The 18388-nt window shown below is 45.7% G+C and overlaps 1 protein-coding gene across 7 annotated transcripts in view; it reads left to right on the forward strand.

Moving 5' to 3' along the window:
- The window catches only part of PRDM10 (PR/SET domain 10), a 44267-nt gene that overhangs the window by 22159 nt on the left and 3720 nt on the right, over positions 1–18388 (forward strand). For all 7 annotated transcript variants that reach the window (XM_062014089.1, XM_062014088.1, XM_062014095.1 and 4 more), the window contains 12 exons: positions 151–280; positions 2338–2568; positions 7416–7763; positions 10384–10539; positions 11506–11685; positions 12581–12691; positions 13387–13587; positions 14142–14285; positions 15064–15234; positions 16419–16559; positions 17223–17391; positions 17860–17972. In XM_062014089.1, the coding sequence (XP_061870073.1) occupies positions 151–280; positions 2338–2568; positions 7416–7763; positions 10384–10539; positions 11506–11685; positions 12581–12691; positions 13387–13587; positions 14142–14285; positions 15064–15234; positions 16419–16559; positions 17223–17391; positions 17860–17972 (2095 nt within the window). The remainder of the gene's footprint in view (positions 1–150; positions 281–2337; positions 2569–7415; positions 7764–10383; positions 10540–11505; positions 11686–12580; positions 12692–13386; positions 13588–14141; positions 14286–15063; positions 15235–16418; positions 16560–17222; positions 17392–17859; positions 17973–18388) is intronic.

Genomic DNA, 18388 nt, shown 5'->3' on the forward strand with positions numbered 1-18388 from the left:
ATACCAGCCACTACTCTTTTTTTTCTCTCCCCTGCCAGAATTTCTTCAGATTTTGTTATTTATGGGTGAATAGTGATGCTGAGAGAGACTGTATCAAATCAGCAGAGGTTCTAAATGCATCTTTTGTTTGGTTTTGTCTCTAACCTGCAGAGCCAGAGGCCGGGGTCGTGGGAGAGGCAAGAGGAGGTTTGGACCAGGCAGACGCCCGGGCCGCCCTCCCAAATTCATGAGGATGGAAGTAACCAGTGAAAATGGGGAAAAATGTGAAGAAGGGACACAGGTATATTTTGGGGGATGGAGAGGAGGAAAAAAAAAAAGGATCACATGGGATGAAAACTCTTGTCTTGAAAAGAATCTGAGGCACCAGTGCAAATTAAGGCTATGCTTTAGACTTACAACCAAATAATTCTTAGTTTCCTGGCTGTGGTTCTCTGCCAGGGGAGCACATTACTTTCCTTCTATTAAAAAAACCCCTGCAAAAGCACTTGCATTTCTACAGCAACTTTCATCCCAAAGCACTTATCAGTGAGATTGGTTATTGCAGTATTCAAGCAGCATCACAGAAGTAATTTAGACAGTAAAAGTGTAATGGGAATTTTAGGTTTGTGTTTGTCCTTTCTGGAATGGGAGGTCAGAGCCTGCTCATATAACTGTTGCTGGTAAAATTAAATCACTTTGAGCTATGATTCTTTATGATGTTTTAATATTAACAAAAGGGTATCCTGCAAGCATGCTTCTTGCAAAATGGGATTTTGCTTGTGGCTGTTGATTATATTCTGCAGAGACCTAAGATGATGCATTTAAGTAACATACTAAATCCTCTCTGATGCTGACTGTGCTTAGGTTACTACCAAGTCCTTTTATGAAGGGTGTCAGAAGGTATCAGGGGCTCTGTTTTATGACTTAGCTGCAAGCTGGTATCTGGAGTGGTTAATTCTCCTTTGGCATCTCACTGGGTCACAGTTCAGTGCTGACTCGGAGGGAGGAACGTGTATGTTGCCTAGGAATGCCTGCTGGTAGTTTTCTTGAGTGTGCAGCATTGTTCTAAATGTTGCATTAAGCCCAGAGTTGTGAGATCACCCTCTTTGCAAGCTGACATGACACAAGTTAGCTCCATTTAGACAAGTAAGCATAATGCTGCTCCCAAACTCAAAGGGCTTACTGGGTGCAGTCCCATGCTCATGTGTCTGAACAGCCTCTGGACTGGATGTGGCTCCCATCCTGCCAGCTCAGAGCATGGCCAGAGCCAGCTCACTTGTGTCTATACAGTCAGCAGAGCCATGCCTTTGGAGATCTGTCCCAGGCCTTTGGAGATCTGCCCACCTCACTAATGACTAGGCACAAGTTCATCTGCCTTAGAACTTGAGACTCAGGGTCCTGGGAGCCCAGTTTAGTGTCAGCAAGTGTGGAAACTTGCCACCTATTCCAGGACTGGACATTTGGCTGATGTTTTGCTCTCCCAAGTGTCTCTGGTGAGCATCCACTCTAACAGCTGCACTCTTTCTAGCACCTCTCTATTTTGCTTCTCCCACACTTGCTTTTGTGCTTTGACAGTGCCAGCTTTGAGCTGATACACTCTTGTCACTCTGTTTCCTTGCTTGTGTTTTTAAGTTGCTTTAAGTGAGAGTGCCTGAGTGTGTGTCAAGTAAGAATCTATGTTTCTCTCTTTTGTAATACAAGAGGATTCCATCCCAGAGGAGTTATTGAATCTAAATTTTTGGCATGTGCTTCCTGCTCTCAACACTCTCCCTCTTTTATGCTAATGCAAAAAGAGAGGAAAACAGCTTTGTGTGGTAAATGTAAGTGATATATGCAGCTGGGTAGATGAGAATATGCAGAGCTTGGAAACTGGATAGCAAAACACACGGTGCACACAGTATAATCATCTCGTTTGTCACTCTCCAGTTCAGCACTCCAGAGAGTTTGTTAGAAAGGAGAAGACACTGCATAACAATGCATGAGAATGTTTTGAGGTGCCAACAATTTCAGCAAGACAGAGATTCTCTGCTGTTCCTGTTCTGTACTAGTCACTTTGGTCATTAAATTGCTCTGAGGTCGTTGGTGAAAGCATTAAGTCATGAGTACAGAATTACTTGCTCGGCTGTTAACTGATGGTCTGTGTCTGATGAAACAACACGATGTCTGAGAGTCACTACCTGCAGCTCTGTGTGGAGGTGGTCTGCTGAGAGCATCAGTAGAAGACAGTAGGAAAGCATTAGCACAGACAAACTTTGGTTATAGCCTATATGGAGAAATCTTGTTGTCTGCTGAGTGTTATCAAAGCGTTTCTCAGTGGGTGGGGGGAATAATCACCGGTTGTATGATTTGCGATTTCAGGACTTGCTGCATTTTTCCAGCAAGGGGCAGTTTGATGAGGCCAGACAAGCTGCACTGAATGGGTTGGAACAGCAGGAGCAGACTCCAGTGCCATCAGAGACACAGTCAGCACTGGAGCAGCAGCAGGCTGAGAACCACCCTCTCCAGATCCCACCGCAGCACGACGAGAGCGCGGTGCCTGCGCAGAGCACTATGACAGCAGATGACATGAGGCGAGCGAAGCGTATCAGGGTAAGCCAAGAGGACAGCAGATCACATCTTCTCTCACCCTTCCTCTCCATGTGCTGTAACCCAGAGAATGTTGGATGTGCCTGCCAGGACCAGCTGGTCTCTTTTCTCTCACTGTCGTATCCAGTTCCAAATCCTGATTAAAGCATCTCGTTCCCAGCGATTTCCTTTGCACCGAGAGGAAGGCAACATCTCATGTAAAGAACTAATACCTCATGATATTAGGGAAGGAGAACTGATCACCAGCTGGAGCTGATTCAATTTCAGCACAGTCATTTTTTTTCCTACAAACACAATCCATCTGAGCTGGCAAGCAGGAGTGCTTCAAACAGGCAGCTGAATCATGGCACCGTGGCACAGACTAAGGACTTGTTCACGGCACCATCTGTGTCTCTCCCAGCTCTCTTCTTGCAAATAGTTGCAAAAAAGAAACCACGACCTCAGTTTAGATCCACTTAGTTTGTGCTGATGATGTTTAGTGATAAGATCCTTTCTTGGGGTAGAAAAACCAGCCTGCTTTTGTGAGATTAAAACCTGTGCTAAGAGCTTTGTATACCAACAGCAAACAATTTGAGCCTGAGCTTTGTGTCAGCGGGGTGAGCTGGTTTTTTCTCTACTTATGTGTGGGAGGGAAATGATTCAAGCAAATAATCCTTCAAGCTGTGTAACTGCAATTGGTGTATTTAGCCTAAAATCTTTTCCCTTTCTTCTCTGTGTGTAAAATTTTGATTACAGAAAGAAACAGCAGCAATTGGGGTAAGACTTTGTTTTTAGGGGATGAGAAAGGATCAAAAAGGAGGAACTCTTACATCTAGAAAGATGTTGGGCCACATTTTGCTCTCAGTTTATAGCAATATGTATGTGAGACAGTTGTGTTGCCCCATAAATGCAGCAGCATGTCTTGCAAGAGGAATCTGGCTGAGGCACATTAAGACTGCAAAACTTTTAACCATATCAAATGCTTGCAGTCTTTGACAAGTGTCTACCAGTAGGTTGACTTTTCCTGGGTTAAAAAGTTTGGGGGATTTTTACTGAATGCATTGAAGGATGGATAGCAGAGCACAAAGACAGATGCTGAGGTTTTGACCATAAAGAGCATGGGTATTTTCTACTTAGCATATGCCACAGTTTTCTTGGTAGAAACCTGAGGCTTGGATGTGATGGGAAGAGAAAGCATTACCTGTTTCCCTGAATTATTGAACCCAAGGTGTGAACTGAAGAACTTCTTAAAGAGTAAATATAAGGGGGAGGGGGGAAGAGACAGAAAATCTCAAGTTGCTTCTTCATCTTGTGACTTAGCTGTTGTTCTCTAGAAATTGATCACAATTGGATGACAACTAAGAGGTCTGCAGTGGTGGTTTAGCCTTTGGTGACATGCTTCTATCTCCAAATCTCCCTAACTTCCCATGGAAGATGTTTTAAGTTAGAGGCACTGGCACAATGGCAGGTGGATGATTGCTTAGCACCTTTCCCTACTACATCAGACTGTGAGCAATGAGAACTTGAGAGTAAACTAGCCAGCATTATATTTTTAAGGACTGAAAAACCACAGCAAGCTCTAGCACTTCCAACTGTTCACAGCACCTTCTTACAGTAACATGCACTTCATATTCTAAGCAAGCAAACATGTGTAGTACATCATTTGCTTCCAAAGGACAGATAGAAAGTCTCCACTCCTCCAAATCATCATTCAGATGTCTGTAGCTCTAGCTCTTCCTTTTTATTCCTTCCAATATAGGATTTAATTTTTGAAACCAATAATTCTTTGGGAATTGCTTCAACTTTTCTAAGCTTTAAGGCAGTGATGCTCTGAGTGTTGTCCATTCTAGCAGGAAGCACTGATCTCTGATGCCCCAGAGTTCAAGTCCTAGTAGGATCAGCTCATTTTTCAGTCTCTGCTTTAGAGCCTGTGGAGATTCTTTGGAGATCAGCCCTCAAATATAGCAATCCTGTCCTTAATGTTGAAGAGAGAGACACTCAGCCTTTAAGATACTCTTGTAACAAATTAGAGGAGTGTTGTGGTCCACAGCCAAAATGAATATTTGTCTTTAATTCTGTGTTGGGCAGCATCCAGAATGTCTGTGGGCTGATCCCAGAAACATCTGCATTTCCACTTCATGCATACAGACCTGGTCCTAAAATGTCCTTTGTGTAGGTGACTGCTGTACCCAGAGGAAGGAACTGGCAGGGATAGGGATAGGGTTTGGAAAGCACAGCCACTTCCTTATGCCAAAAGAAATGCAACTGGTTGTATAACAAATGACAAACAGTCAAAAAACAGAAGTCCCTACTCCTTAACTCTTTCACTCTTCTAATCCTTGCCTTGTTGTCATCCTGCCCTAATTACTCCCTTCTGCTGAAAGCATTTCATTCTCACACTGTGGCTCTGCAGTGCACATTACATCATTGTGAATCAACACAGGGAAGGTCACAAAACACCTTCAAGATTATCTTGTGGTTTTTATCTTTGCCCTTTAACTCCCCTTGGGCAGTTATGAAGTGGAGGGTAAACTTTGAAGGTCTGCTTAGTGTTTCCTGAGGCAAAAACCTCAAAGGACTTTTGCCTAAGTAAAGAGTAACCTCTAGTTAGAAGAGCTGGCCCTCGTAGTGACCTGCAGAAGCCAAGGCTTCTGTTTTGAAGTCCCTTGCATAACACCAGTATTTTTCTCTCCCTCAATGCTGCCTGCTCAGCTGGAGCTGCAGGTAGGTTTGGTTTGGCTTTTCCTGTTTGGTTGGGGTTTTGCTGTATCTGAGTGGTACGTAACAACATTGCCTTCTGTGTTTGTTTTTGTCCAACTTCTGTTTAGTGACCCACATTGGTAAATTGTCACATCTGTTGTCCTTTAAGCAACCAATGCCCCAGAACTAAGTGTTTTCTGAATAATAATTTGCATTCTTCTAGTTCTTTTCATAGTAATGAATTGCACATTTAAGGTGACTATTATAGGAGTGATAGTGCTTGCATGAAGTGCTGTAACATCCATCTTAGAGTTGTGGAGGATCTGTTTACACAATTGTTTGCACTGGATCAATGTTATCAGTTAATGAGACAGCACTTAGTTCTCTTTTTCTGTTTTTATAGTTGATAGCTAATCTAACCAAAGAGCAGTAAAACACTTGAGCCTTCTGTAGCCTTTGAGGTAGCAAGAGGACTATGTTGGTTTACACGACAGAGGAGTCTGGCCTGCCATCTTACCAGTCAGATCACTAGTAGGATAGTGATCAAATAGCAGTGCACAGTGATAGTGGAGCTCAGAACCTGAAATGCCTCTCTTCAACTATTTGGTTTACCAGCATATCCCTGGAGTTAAGAGGAAAATCATGTACTTCTGACTCCCAGCAGCACGTGCATTTTTACACAGCCCACGTCTGTCTTTCCAACTTGGACTTAAAGCAGATCTGCTGTATTTCCTATTGTCTTCACATGGAAAATGGAGTTTGATGCCAATTCATAGGAGGGCTCATTTGGAGCTCCTCTACCAAAGTGTTAGCTTTTGTTTTACAGCAAAACATTTGCTCTCACGTTCCTCCTTCCAGAATGAAAGCATAGGTTTCCCTCTGCAGTTCAGATGGTGAAAAGGATTGTTCAGGTTCACTAATTTCATCTCTAGCACAGCATTTCACAGTATTCCCAAGCTGTTCCCTCATTCCAGCAGGAAAGCTTTACATTCTTGGGTGTCAGCTGTTGGCACACTCTTCAAGGGACACGGCAAATGTGAGCCCAGACAAGAAAAGGGGAGAGGGAATCAGGGAAATGTGTTTGCAGAAGTCTTGAATGTATGTCCTGGAGAAGTCTGTAACATAGAATGTGTGTAGGCATAGGGGCCAGCCATACTCTAGCACTATTTCTCTGTTGTGATGCAGATTCTGTGTGCAACATCTGAAAAGACATCAATAAGGGATCATGTATAGATCTTACTTTGGAGAAGAGTTAAATACTCCTTGGGCTTCTTCAGAGAAATGGCACCATTTTAATGTGTTTTCAGTAGAGTATGGGTGATAGTGTGCTGTGGGATTTCATGCAGCAGAGCTGTGAGTGACTTAGAGCTTTGCAGCTATGCAACATAGAAGTTCTCCTCCGATACTGAAATGCAGGAACAGAGCACACTTACCTGTTTTCTACAGCAGCATCTGTAGATTCTGCAGACAGCACTGGTATGGCTCTAACATCTGTCTGAAGGGGAAAGGGAAGAGATAGCCATCATGAAATATTACAGACAAGGCAGACTGAAGGAAAGCACACAGCAAAACAAAGCAGGTGCTGAGAAAAGAAGCTGTGCACAGTAGGAGTGGAGAAAACCAGCAAAGGGCAGCCCAGTAGATTCCATTTATAAGTGAATGTCTGCACAACAGGCATTGTGCTCAGTTCACAACGTCCTTAAAGCTTCTTGCAATACCAAGAAAAGCAATTTCAAGTTTGACTTGGTATAATCAGCTGCCCTTTGAGTAGAGCAGAGAATCTGAGTTGTTGATTTAGCACACGTGTGTTTGTCTTCCACCTTTCTTCTTCATTCTCAGGCTCTCACACAAGATATATGCCAACTGGCAAAGACAGGCCAATTGCTCACGAGTCCTTACCTTGTAACCCTGCCATTCTGCCCCTGCAGTAGTGTTTGAATGAAGCTCTTAATCTTCTTTTTGACAATAACAAAAAGGCTTAGGCCAGCATCTGTGTTCCACCAGAAGTTCTCCAGGCACCGCTAAACCACTGCTGCACGTATCCGTGGTGACCTTTGGTGCAGAAGCTGATTTTGTAAAGGTCTGGGGAATTCACCTGCTGTATTTCATCTTGAAAAGATTTGGAATCTGTACCTGATAATAACAGCTTATGGTCTCTTTGTTTCTTTCAGAATGCAGCTCTTCAGCACTTGTTCATCCGAAAGTCCTTTCGCCCTTTCAAATGCCTCCAGTGTGGCAAAGCCTTCCGGGAGAAGGACAAACTGGATCAGCACTTGAGGTTCCACGGCCGGGAAGGGAACTGCCCTCTGACTTGTGACATCTGCAACAAGGGCTTCATCAACAGTGGTGCCCTCGAGAGCCACATGAAGTTCCACATGGACCAGAAAACATATTCCTGCATCTTCTGTCCCGAATCCTTCGACCGCTTGGATCTGCTGAAGGATCACGTGGCCGTTCACGTCAACGACGGCTGCTTCACCTGCCCCACCTGCAAAAAGCGCTTTCCAGACTTCATCCAGGTGAGGCTGTGCTGCTGTCAAACTCTGCCTCCTGGCTCTCTGCAAGCACTCTGCTTGGCACTTGTTCAGTACCTGTCTTGTGTAGTCATTGAATCATTTAGGTTGGAAAAGAGCTCCTGGAGTTCCCAGCTCTCCCCTCATCCTGCCCAGCCCAGCACTACCCCACGGCCCTCAGCACCTCATCTGTGTGGCTTTGGGATCCCTCCAGGGCTGGGCACTCCCCCAGCTCCCTGGGCAGCCTGGCACAGGGGCTGACAAACCCTCAGGTCTTCCTTAGTTCCAATCTCAACCTCCCCTGGGGCAACCTGAGCCCATTTCCTCTTGTTCTGTCACTCAGATGAAATAGACTCCCAGCTCACTGCAGCCTCCTGTCAGGATGTGACAAAGAATGCTCCTGTATCCTCTCAGGCTCCTCTTCTCCAGGCTCAGCACCCCCATTCCCTCAGCCCCTCCCCAGCACCCTTGTGCTCCAGCCCCTTCCCCAGCTCAGTGCCCGGCTCTGGCCACGCTGCAGCCCCTCAGTGTCCCTGTGGCAGTGAGTGAGGGGCCCAGCACTGACACAGCCCTGGAGCTGCAGCCTCCCCAGGGCCCAGCACAGGGGACAATCCCTGCCCTGCTCCTGCTGCCACCCCACTGCTGATCCCAGCCAGGATGCCCTTGGCCTCCTTGCCCCCCTGGGCACGCTGCTGGCTCGTGTTCAGCCGCTGGCACCAACTCCCCCAGGCCCTTTTCCTCCGGGCAGTTTCCAGCTGCTCTGCCCCAGCCTGTGGCTGTGCCTGGGCTTGGGGAGGCCCCAAGGCAGGACCCAGACCTTGGCCTCATCTTGTTGCCCTCAGCCCACAGCTGCAGCCTGGCCAGGGCCCTCTGCAGCCCCTTCCTGCCCTCACAGAGATCTCTGCACTCGCCCAATGCCGGGTGTCTGTTCATTGTCACAAGATAAAGGACTCCATGTCAGTCAAATTAAAACAGAAGAGTGACCAGGCATTGCTAGATGTTTTATGCCCCTGAAGTGCTCTTTCCACTAAATCATCAGATGTGATGCTTCAGTCTGTCATTAGAAGGCACTTTATGCTGGAATGGGTGGTCCCTTATCCCTAGACAATGCCTAACCCAGAGATAGTCAGTACAGATCTATGGCATGGAAAGGAATTGTCTCTTGCTGGATGTACTTAAGTGCATCTTGTCCTTTGGTTGTTAAAATCCTGAATTAAAACCAAACCAAACCAGAAGAGGTTTTACCTCTTTAATCCTTTGGCTGTTTTTGTCAGGATAACTCATTTGCATACCTTGCAGAAGTGCCAGAACACATCAGGATACTCTGCTTCCTGATTTCCCCCCTGGGCTTCAGCTGGGTACTTTGTTCTTCTCCTCTGCACGCTGCTTAGGAGAGGCTGCACTGGAGTAGTGAATAATGTAACTACTTTGTGTAGTGTGCAGAGCCTTTGGAGAAGATCATTAATAGAATTTAAGGATTCTATTTCGACATTCAGGAAGCTAAAAATGAGACTTTCGTTCTCCTTCCCAGGGAAGAAGAGCTTGATCTGTCTTGCTGAGCTGCCTGACTTGAAATTGAAATGTATCAATCCAGTTTAAGTCAAGTAATAGGAACTGGTAGACTATCTGACAGGCTAAAGAGGAAAGAATGGGGGCAAACTGATGTAATTTCACTGGTGCAAAAAAAAACCCCTTTGTCTTCTGTAAATGCTGAACAAGGGAAAATGTTGATGGTTCAGAAATGCTGTACTGCAGCCTAATTCCCCATAAACTTGCCCATGAAACTGATGAAGTCAGAAGAAGGTCCCACAGCATTGTTTCCATCTATTCAGATCTCTTTTGGAAATGGAAGATGTTGGTGCTGTGTGAATAATTAAAGTCTAGTCACCTACTTTTATGTGGAACAAGTAACAAGTTGTTCCATGTATGAAGATCATAGAATGGTGGGGATTGGAAGGGACCTTTAGAGATCATCCAGTCCAACCCCCCTGCCAAAGCAGGTCCCACCTGGATCAGCTCACACAGCAAGCTAATTATTAGAAGATGGTGTAAAGATTTAATGAGAGATCCATTTCTTGAGTAGTGCTTTGACCCCAAACATCAAACCTCATTAGTTACTTCATTGATGGAAGGAGAAACCCCACCAGATGTTTGCAGGATTCAAAGGCAGTCCCAAAGTGGTTGCCATTCAGGAGCTGCATGCAAATGTTTCTCTAAGGCTTTTTCTTGGCCAGTTGTAATTGCAAGCTCATTGTCTCTGATCAAAAAGAATTAGTCCCTGTGTTGAGGTTGCTTATAAATGAAGATGACGAGCCTCAGGTGCAAGTGTTAACTCTGAGGATGCTTTAGTAAAACTTTTGCTGCCCATTAAGTGCTCAGCTGTGCAACAGATGATGCCTCAAGAATGAGTCTTCAGGAAATCAAACTGTCCATCCAGATGCATAGTAAAGACACTGTGGCTCTGTAGAACTTAGAGGAGCTGACATCTTGGCAATAAGATACTTTTTAAGGCAAAGCTGAATGGACAACTTTTAGAACCTTTTCCCTCTTTTTCCTATTCACTTTGAGTTTCCCATTTCACCACGTGCTCCTCTCCTTTTTCTTTCCCTGGCATCTACAATTGTAGGTCAAGAAACACGTTCGCAGCTTCCACTCAGAGAAGATCTATCAGTGTACAGAGTGTGACAAGGCTTTCTGCCGGCCCGACAAGCTGCGGCTCCATATGCTGCGACACTCAGACCGCAAAGACTTCCTCTGCTCCACCTGTGGCAAGCAGTTCAAGGTAAGGTGGCTCTTGACTGGATCATTCCTGATACAAGAGGAAAACACCATTCTTTATCCTCCTAGCAGATAAGCTTATGTTGTCCAAAGTCAAGGAACTTGCATGTACTGCTACGGGTTGTGTGTGAGCTACGACGTTGATTTCTGATGGCCAAGGGGCAAGATCCACCCCAGCATGCCCTGCTGTAACAGGGTATCTCATCTATCAGATCTTATTTCTAATCATATAGGAAAGGAAATGTCCATTTACTAACAATTGGGTTGTCATACAGCTCAGTTGCCAGGTACTTGAGTCATACTGCTTCTATGACTTCAGTTAAGAAAGCTTCTTGCTGATATCAGTGGACTAATAATACTCCTGGCTGAGGTGCTTCTGCTTGTGGCATCCATCATGTCAGCACATGACATCCAGATGTCTTTCCAGGTCCCACCAGAACAGATGGAGCAGACTGTGAGCCAGGTAAACTGTGGTGGCAGCAGCCTGCTCCCGGTCACTTAGCTTCTTGTAGGATGCTGAGAGACTGGATACTTTTGGGTGAAGATGCACACTGACAGTGTATGTCCAGAGAGGCTGCATTGCCTCTGGGCAGTAGCTTCAGTACCATTGTGGGACATGGGGTCTTTTCTCCTCACTCAAGAGTTATGTGCTGCAAGTCTTCAGACACAGAGAGTTAAGCACTAACATATCAGATAAGTTCAAAGAAGAGCCAGAGTGGAAGGATTGATTCTCACAGAGGCTCCTAAGTTAGCACTAGCTTGGCTGAGCAACCTTAGCTTGGTTTTGAAGCCCAAAAGGTTCCAGCTGCTCTGCCTGACACCAAGCATGCAGCTGCACCTCACAGCAGCACTGCAGAGGAAAAGCCAAAGAGACATCTCTGAACTTAACTTAGCTTGTGGCCTTTCCTTGCAGCAGACAAGGCAATAAGCGGTACTGATGATTTTTCTCCCTGATCTGTTATCTCTCTAGAGGAAGGACAAACTGCGAGAGCACATGCAGAGGATGCACAACCCAGAGAGGGAGGCCAAGAAAGCTGATCGAATCAGCCGCTCAAAAACCTTCAAGCCTCGAATAGCCTCCACTGACTACGAGAGCTTCATGTTCAAGTGCCGGCTCTGCATGATGGGCTTCCGGCGCAGGGGGATGCTGGTGAGTGGCAGAGGGCTCTAACTCCTCTCTCAGCTGTGATGCTGTGAAACTGGGAGAGTTTTAGAGCTCAGTTGAGATTATCTATCTCATTTCGTTTCCTTTTTAAACCCCTGTGTCATACCTCTTTCACAAAGGTGTGCCTTTATTTCACTGCCTGTGCTGTGTGTCTGGCTGTCACCACCATATTTCAACACCTACAATCACAGAATCATTTTGATTAGAAAAGCCCTTTAAGCTCCTAGAGTCTAACTCTTTCCCCTCACCCTGCCAAGCCCACCCTCAGCACCTCAGCTCCACGGCTTTGGGATCCTTCCAGGGCTGGGGACTCCCTGGGCAGCCTGTTTCAATGTTTAATAACCCTCTCATTGAAAAAGTTGTCCCTAAAAGTACCACTAAGTAAACACTAAGTATTGCTGACTGATGTGTAATGCAGTTAACAGAACATGAAATGAGTATATTACTGCCTCAGTCTTCCTGATTCTTACCTATTTTTGTTTCTCCCAGTTCTTCAGGGGCCTCTCCTGGCCATGCCCTGTAACTGCCACTGTGTAAAGGGTGTTACACAGCAAGACCTCTTATTTGCAAATACTTCATGAGGGTTGTGAACTCTGCTAGCAGAGGCTTCCCTGGACTCTCAGCTGCAAGAGAGTCCTAGCAAGCTATTTTATGTATTTTGTGTAAAGAAGCTGTAAATCAGACCTAGCAAGACCATGTTTACCTTGAGCATCTGGCTGTGAATGCACAATAACCCTTGCAGCAGCAAATGCTTCCAGTGCTGCTGCCTAGCAATTACTACAGTTTTGGTTTGGCTGTCATCCATGTCTAGGAGAAGAAGCAATTGCTTGGCTTCCAGCTGTAATATGTTGTCTTATTCTCTGTGTTCCTTTCTCCTAAGGTGAATCATTTATCAAAGAGACACCCAGATATGAAAATAGAAGAGGTGCCAGAGCTCACGTTGCCCATCATCAAACCCAACAGAGATTACTTCTGTCAGTACTGTGATAAGGTGTGTAAAGAAGTCGCCTCTCAAAGTCTTTGACCTGCATGCAAGCAATTTGTCTCTGCATAGAAACATCTGGCAAGCTTTGTAGCTTTTTTTTGAGGTGCTTGCCAGCAACATTCCTACAGTAATGTCCCAAAAATATTAAGATGAAATGTACTTAGGCCAAGGCAGCTGAATGCTGCTTGAACACTGCAGTTCTCTTTTTCTCCTGTCTTTGGATCACAGACTTCAATACTGTGATCCAGCAGTCACTCACCCTTAGTCCTGTGTCACATTTGTAACCTAGCACTGAGTATCCTGTCTGTCAGTTCCTGAACACTAAGTTCTTTTGGTTTCTGTATCACTTCTAAAAGTCAGTCTCTTCACTTTTGTTCTTCTTTGGTCAACCTGCTTGCTTAGTGACATGCCAATAATTCCCAGTGGTCAGTGGAGCCTGAAGCTTCTTCTGCACTGCCTTTGGATTTCTGTTCTTAGTCCTTTGCCTTTGCTTCTTATGCACCAAATATGTCCTGAAATGGCTTCTGCATGCCACACAGGAAGGAGTTGCTTCTACAGGCTGAAGGTGTAACCATTACATTATGTTTCATGCATTATGTTGTAGTTGGTTGGGGATCTAAGTAAACATACTGTCTAAAGCAACATGCAGACCTTCCAGATCAAGGATGACACCATTTTCATCCCAAATGCTTCCCCTGCAGGTGTACAAGAGTGCCAGTAAACGCAAAGCACACATCCTGAAGAACCATCCTGGTGCTGAGCTACCTCCAAGCATCCGGAAACTGCGTCCTGCAGGCCCAGGAGAGCCTGATCCCATGCTGAGCACCCACACCCAGCTGACAGGCACCATAGCCACCCCTCCAGTCTGCTGTCCTCACTGTTCCAAGCAGTACAGCAGTAAGGTATGGGGTTGATTTTGGGACACAGCCCTGGGGATGCTCTTTCACCAAAGTCTCTGTCAGTCTGCAAGCTGAGCTCTTGTGAAACCAGCCAAAGTGCTGGTTTCATGCTGAATGCTGATAATACAGGCAGAGCCTGCTTGTTTTATGGCAAAAAGGTTCCCTAAATAGAGGGCATGAGCTTGAAAGAAGGGAAGGAAATGTTACCTGAGGAGGTCACAAAAGGAGAAGCTTGCAAACTGCTCACTGACAGTGACAAGGGAGAGCAGTGGGGAAAGTAAATGCAGAAAAGGTGCATTTTGGTCTCTGTTGGAGTACAAAGCTTACAGGTGGGGATGTTTGGAACCATATTTCAGCATCAGACAGGTCTAATCAGCAGCAGCTTTGTGATCCTTGTTTCCTCCTTGCTGACCACAGCACACCCTATGTTGTGCCTCCTGATGCCACCTTACTGAGGGGGAACCTAAAAGCTGCATTCTGCAGGGCTGTAGCATTTGAGCTGGCCTGCAGCAGAGCTCCTGGCTATCTTCCAACCCCCCTTTTGCACCTCTCTGCAGACAAAGATGGTACAGCACATTCGCAAGAAGCACCCGGAGTTTGCTCAGCTCCCCAACACCATCCACACCCCGCTGGCAACGGCTGTCATCAGTTCCACCCCTGCTGTCCTGACCACTGACAGCACAACTGGAGAGACTGTGGTGGTAAGGACACAACACACCTCCCATCAGGCCAAGGGAGGGATGTAAGCAGAAGCCTGGGAAGTAGTCTCAGTGTTTATTTGGCAGATGTCATTTGAAAGCAGGACATTATTTCAGGTCTCTTCTGTCCCTGGATCTGTTGTTGTGTTTTTTGCTCTGCCCTGAGTTATGTGTTTCTCCTTGGAGCTCTAAGGATTTGTCTTTTTTCCTTGCTTCATTCCCTTCTTTCATTCAGATCCAGATGCTACTGACTCCACAATACTTTCACACATTCCTAATTAGAATCATAGAATGAGGAGGGTGTTGGAAGGGCTCTGCAGAGCTCATCCAGCCCAATCCCCTGCTACAGCAGGTTCTCCTGGCTCAGGGGGCACAGGAGTGTGCCCAGGTGGGGTTGGAAACCTCCATGGAAGGAGCCTCCACACCCTCCCTGGGCAGCCTGGGCCAGGGCTCCCTCACCTCAGCACCAAAGGACTTTCCTCTCATGTTCCAGTGGAACTTTTTATGTTCCATCTTATGTCCATTAAGTCAGAAGATGAAAAGAAATCTTTTCATATGTTAAGTTAGCCCTTAATGGTCCTGACTAGCATTTAGACTGAAGAGAGCAAGCTTAGTGGCTGATCCCTGCCAATTGCTTATGATTCCACTCCCTGTACACATTAAGCTCTTGTAAATAAACGACTAGGCACAAGTGTAGATTCACCTACAGCCCTGCAAAAGTATTCAGCCCAGTAGATGATATATGGTGATGGTCTGTATCTCTCTCTCTCTCCCTGCTCAGACAACAGACTTACTGACACAGGCAATGACAGAGATATCCCAGACCCTCACAACAGACTATCGAACTCCCCAGGGGGATTACCAGCGAATCCAGTACATCCCTGTGTCTCAATCCACAACTGGCTTGCAGCAGCCTCAGCACATACAGCTGCAGGTTGTCCAAGTGGCCCAGGTGAGTAACTTTTGGGGGGATTCAATGTGTTTTTGACCTCCACTCTGTATCAATCCTGTGCTTTGTTGGGGCTGGTAGTGCTCAGAAGTTTGTGAAGGAATAGTTACAAGAAGTAGTACAGACTGTTTTTTACAGATAAATTGGTAAATGATAGAGTTCTCATTTTAAGCATCATTTACTGGGCATAAATAATCCTGCCAGTCTTGGTCAGCTTCTTGGAGACACATCAAGGCAGTCCTAATTTCATTCTATCCATCTGGGCACCTCAATTCTGCTCGAGGAAGGTTTTCCAGCAACTGGAAAAGTGGGTCAGTGGGTGACCCATTTTTGCAGTTGAAGACTAATTTGTACTTCTCAGTAAACCAGAGCTCAAATTTGGAAGTACAGAAAGCACTTGCTTTTTCTCTTCATGTCATCTATTAGAATATTCATTCTCTGTGATGTGTAGCAGCCCCCTAACAATAAAAACAGTGTTACTAGAGTAACTGAGCTGAGGTAAATCACTTGGGCAGCTGGAACAAAACCCTGCAGCCTTCAAATCTGTTATCCACTGGGTGAAGCTGAAACCACCCTACGTTTGTATTGGAATCAAACTCAGTGTTTTCTTTTCTCCCTTGTTACAAATGAAGTTATGAATGTGGTTAATAAAAAAGTGGCCCCTGTTAATAGACTGTGGCTTTTCTAATGATCCAGGAGCATGGACATTGATTCCTGCAACTAACATTAATTTCATGATGAGATCTGTAATTAAATGACTCCAGTGGTTAACAGGTGTAGCTCACAGAGACAGACTCTGAGCACTTATCTGACACCGAGCTACATCAAACTACATCTGGATATGCAGATCTCAAGGATGGAAAGATCCTTACAACAGAAGGGTTTGAAAAGCAGAGTCAGATTTGAGTCCAGCCACTGCCACAGCCAGCTTGTGTGACCTTAGGCAAGTCCTTTCCATTGACATCACTCCAGTGTAACCCTCTCAGTGCCATAACATCTGTTAAGTGTGTTGCTTTTATCTCCCAGCAGTGCAAAAAGGTTAAATGCAGGTTTGACCCAGGAGCGCTGCAAGGCCTCGTTAAGGCTTATACCTATTGTTACAGACCTGGTGTCACAGGAGAGCTTTAGGTAGCTGCTTCTGCAAAGACTGAAGTGTACACCTCTGCTTTGATTTGGATTTTTTCCAGGCTACCTCACCTCACCAGTCCCAGCACTCCACAGTGGACGTGGGGCAGCTCCATGACCCCCAGACATACACCCAGCACGCTATCCAGGTGCAGCACATCCAGGTCACAGAGCCCTCGCCAGCAGCTCAGTCATCCTCACAGGTACTCACTCTTCTCTTCCACAAACCAGAGAGAAATGTCTGGGAACAGACCAATTTACAGCTTAAATGAAGTTAGCTAATGGAGATATGTAAAGTGGCATTCCTCTGATAAATACCTACAGGGTGGGTGTTGAGAGGATGGGGCCAGTGTTTTTGTGTGGTGGCCAGTGACAGGACAAAGGGTGATGGGCGCAAGCTGGAACACAAAAAGTTCCACTGCAACACAAGGAAAACTTTTGGCTGCCCAGGTAGGATGTGGAAATTCCTTCTCTGGAGGCTTCCAAACCCACCTGGATACATTCCTGTGCCCCCTGCTCAAGGGGGACCTACTGTAGCTGGGAGTTAGACTGGAGGAGCTCCCTTCCAGCCCTCACCATTCTATGACTCTGTGATTTGAAGTTCAGCTCTTCATGCTGTTGGGTAGTATTTAGCCTCTAATCTCACTCCTGTGCCACAGACGCACTATGTAACCTTTGGCAAGCAATATCTCTGCTTGTTAACCATGGAGTGAAGCAAGGTGGAGGAGAGGGAGTAGACCTTTGCAGTTCTTGTGCTCAGTGTGCTCTAGGCCCCACCCCTCCCACCATGTTTTCCCTTAAGATGAGTGTAACTACAGAGGTGTGCAATCCTTAGCACGCTATGGAGACTTACATCCTCTTTCTAGGTTGGAGCTCAGCCTTTGAGTCCCTCCTCACAACCATCTCAGCAGGAACTCAGCCCCTCACAGATGCAGACAACTACATCAACACCAAACCAAGGCCTCCAGCAGCAGCAAGGATCTTCAGTCCAGCACACGTATCTGCCCAGCACATGGAACTCATTTCGGAGCTATCGTAAGTGTCAGCAGGAGCTCTCACTAGTGCTCTGCCTTGTGTGCAGGACTCTGTGCCTCATTTCTCCAGTATAGTATTTTGAGAGCTCATTAAGCTTTGTGATTATCTTCTTAGAGCTCTAGGAATATTAAACAGTGTCAGACAAATGGAAATGGTTATACTAGCTGCTTCTGCTGCAGGTCCACAATGATCTGATACATGGCTTGGGCAGTGAACTGGGCTCCTTTATTCCAAGGAGCTTGCAGTTCAGCAAGAATCCATGTGTTGTCTGGGCATGAATTACCAGCTGGTATTAGATGGCATCATTCTGTTGAGGCCTGTAGAGTTTCCCAAGGCTTTGCACTCAGTTTCTATTCAACAGCCACCATTTCAAGGTTTAAATCTTACTGACAAAAGACATTCTCTCTCGAGGTGATCTTTGACTTTCTTTTTGACTGATGTTGATTATCCAACTTGCCTTTCTTTTAGCATCTGAGATTCAGATGATGACCATTCCCCAAGGCCAGTACGTGATCACAGAGACCGCTGTAGGTACACCAGTCACCACTGTCAACACAGGGCAAGTGAAAGCAGTTACTCAGGTAATTAAAACAATCATGGCCTTTTTATTTCCCATCCAAAATCATGTATCAAGTCAGTCTGAAGGGTAAAGGAATGCCAGAATGACGAGTGGGGCACAGAGAGTAGAGAAGAATGGTGTACCTAAGGAGATCCAGGCTGCATAGTCTGAAAGGGCACTGGCTTTCTGTAACAGTTCCATGCTGAGCAGAATCTGTAGGCAAAAAAACCCAATGCAGAAATATGAGTGTGTCAGAAACTAAGAAGAAAAGTGCTACTGATCAAACTTAGTAATACTGTCAACTTTAGGTTTTGAAAGGCAATAAATAATCCCAAGCTTCAAGGGAAAGATCAATCTTACCTCACTTTTTTTCTGTAACACCATCATATTCCTTTATATGACCAACACAAATGGTGCTCTGCATCAAGCCATTTACAG

The sequence above is a fragment of the Colius striatus genome, chromosome 23 (assembly GCF_028858725.1).
Source record: "Colius striatus isolate bColStr4 chromosome 23, bColStr4.1.hap1, whole genome shotgun sequence".
In the NCBI taxonomy this organism is placed as follows: domain Eukaryota; kingdom Metazoa; phylum Chordata; class Aves; order Coliiformes; family Coliidae; genus Colius; species Colius striatus.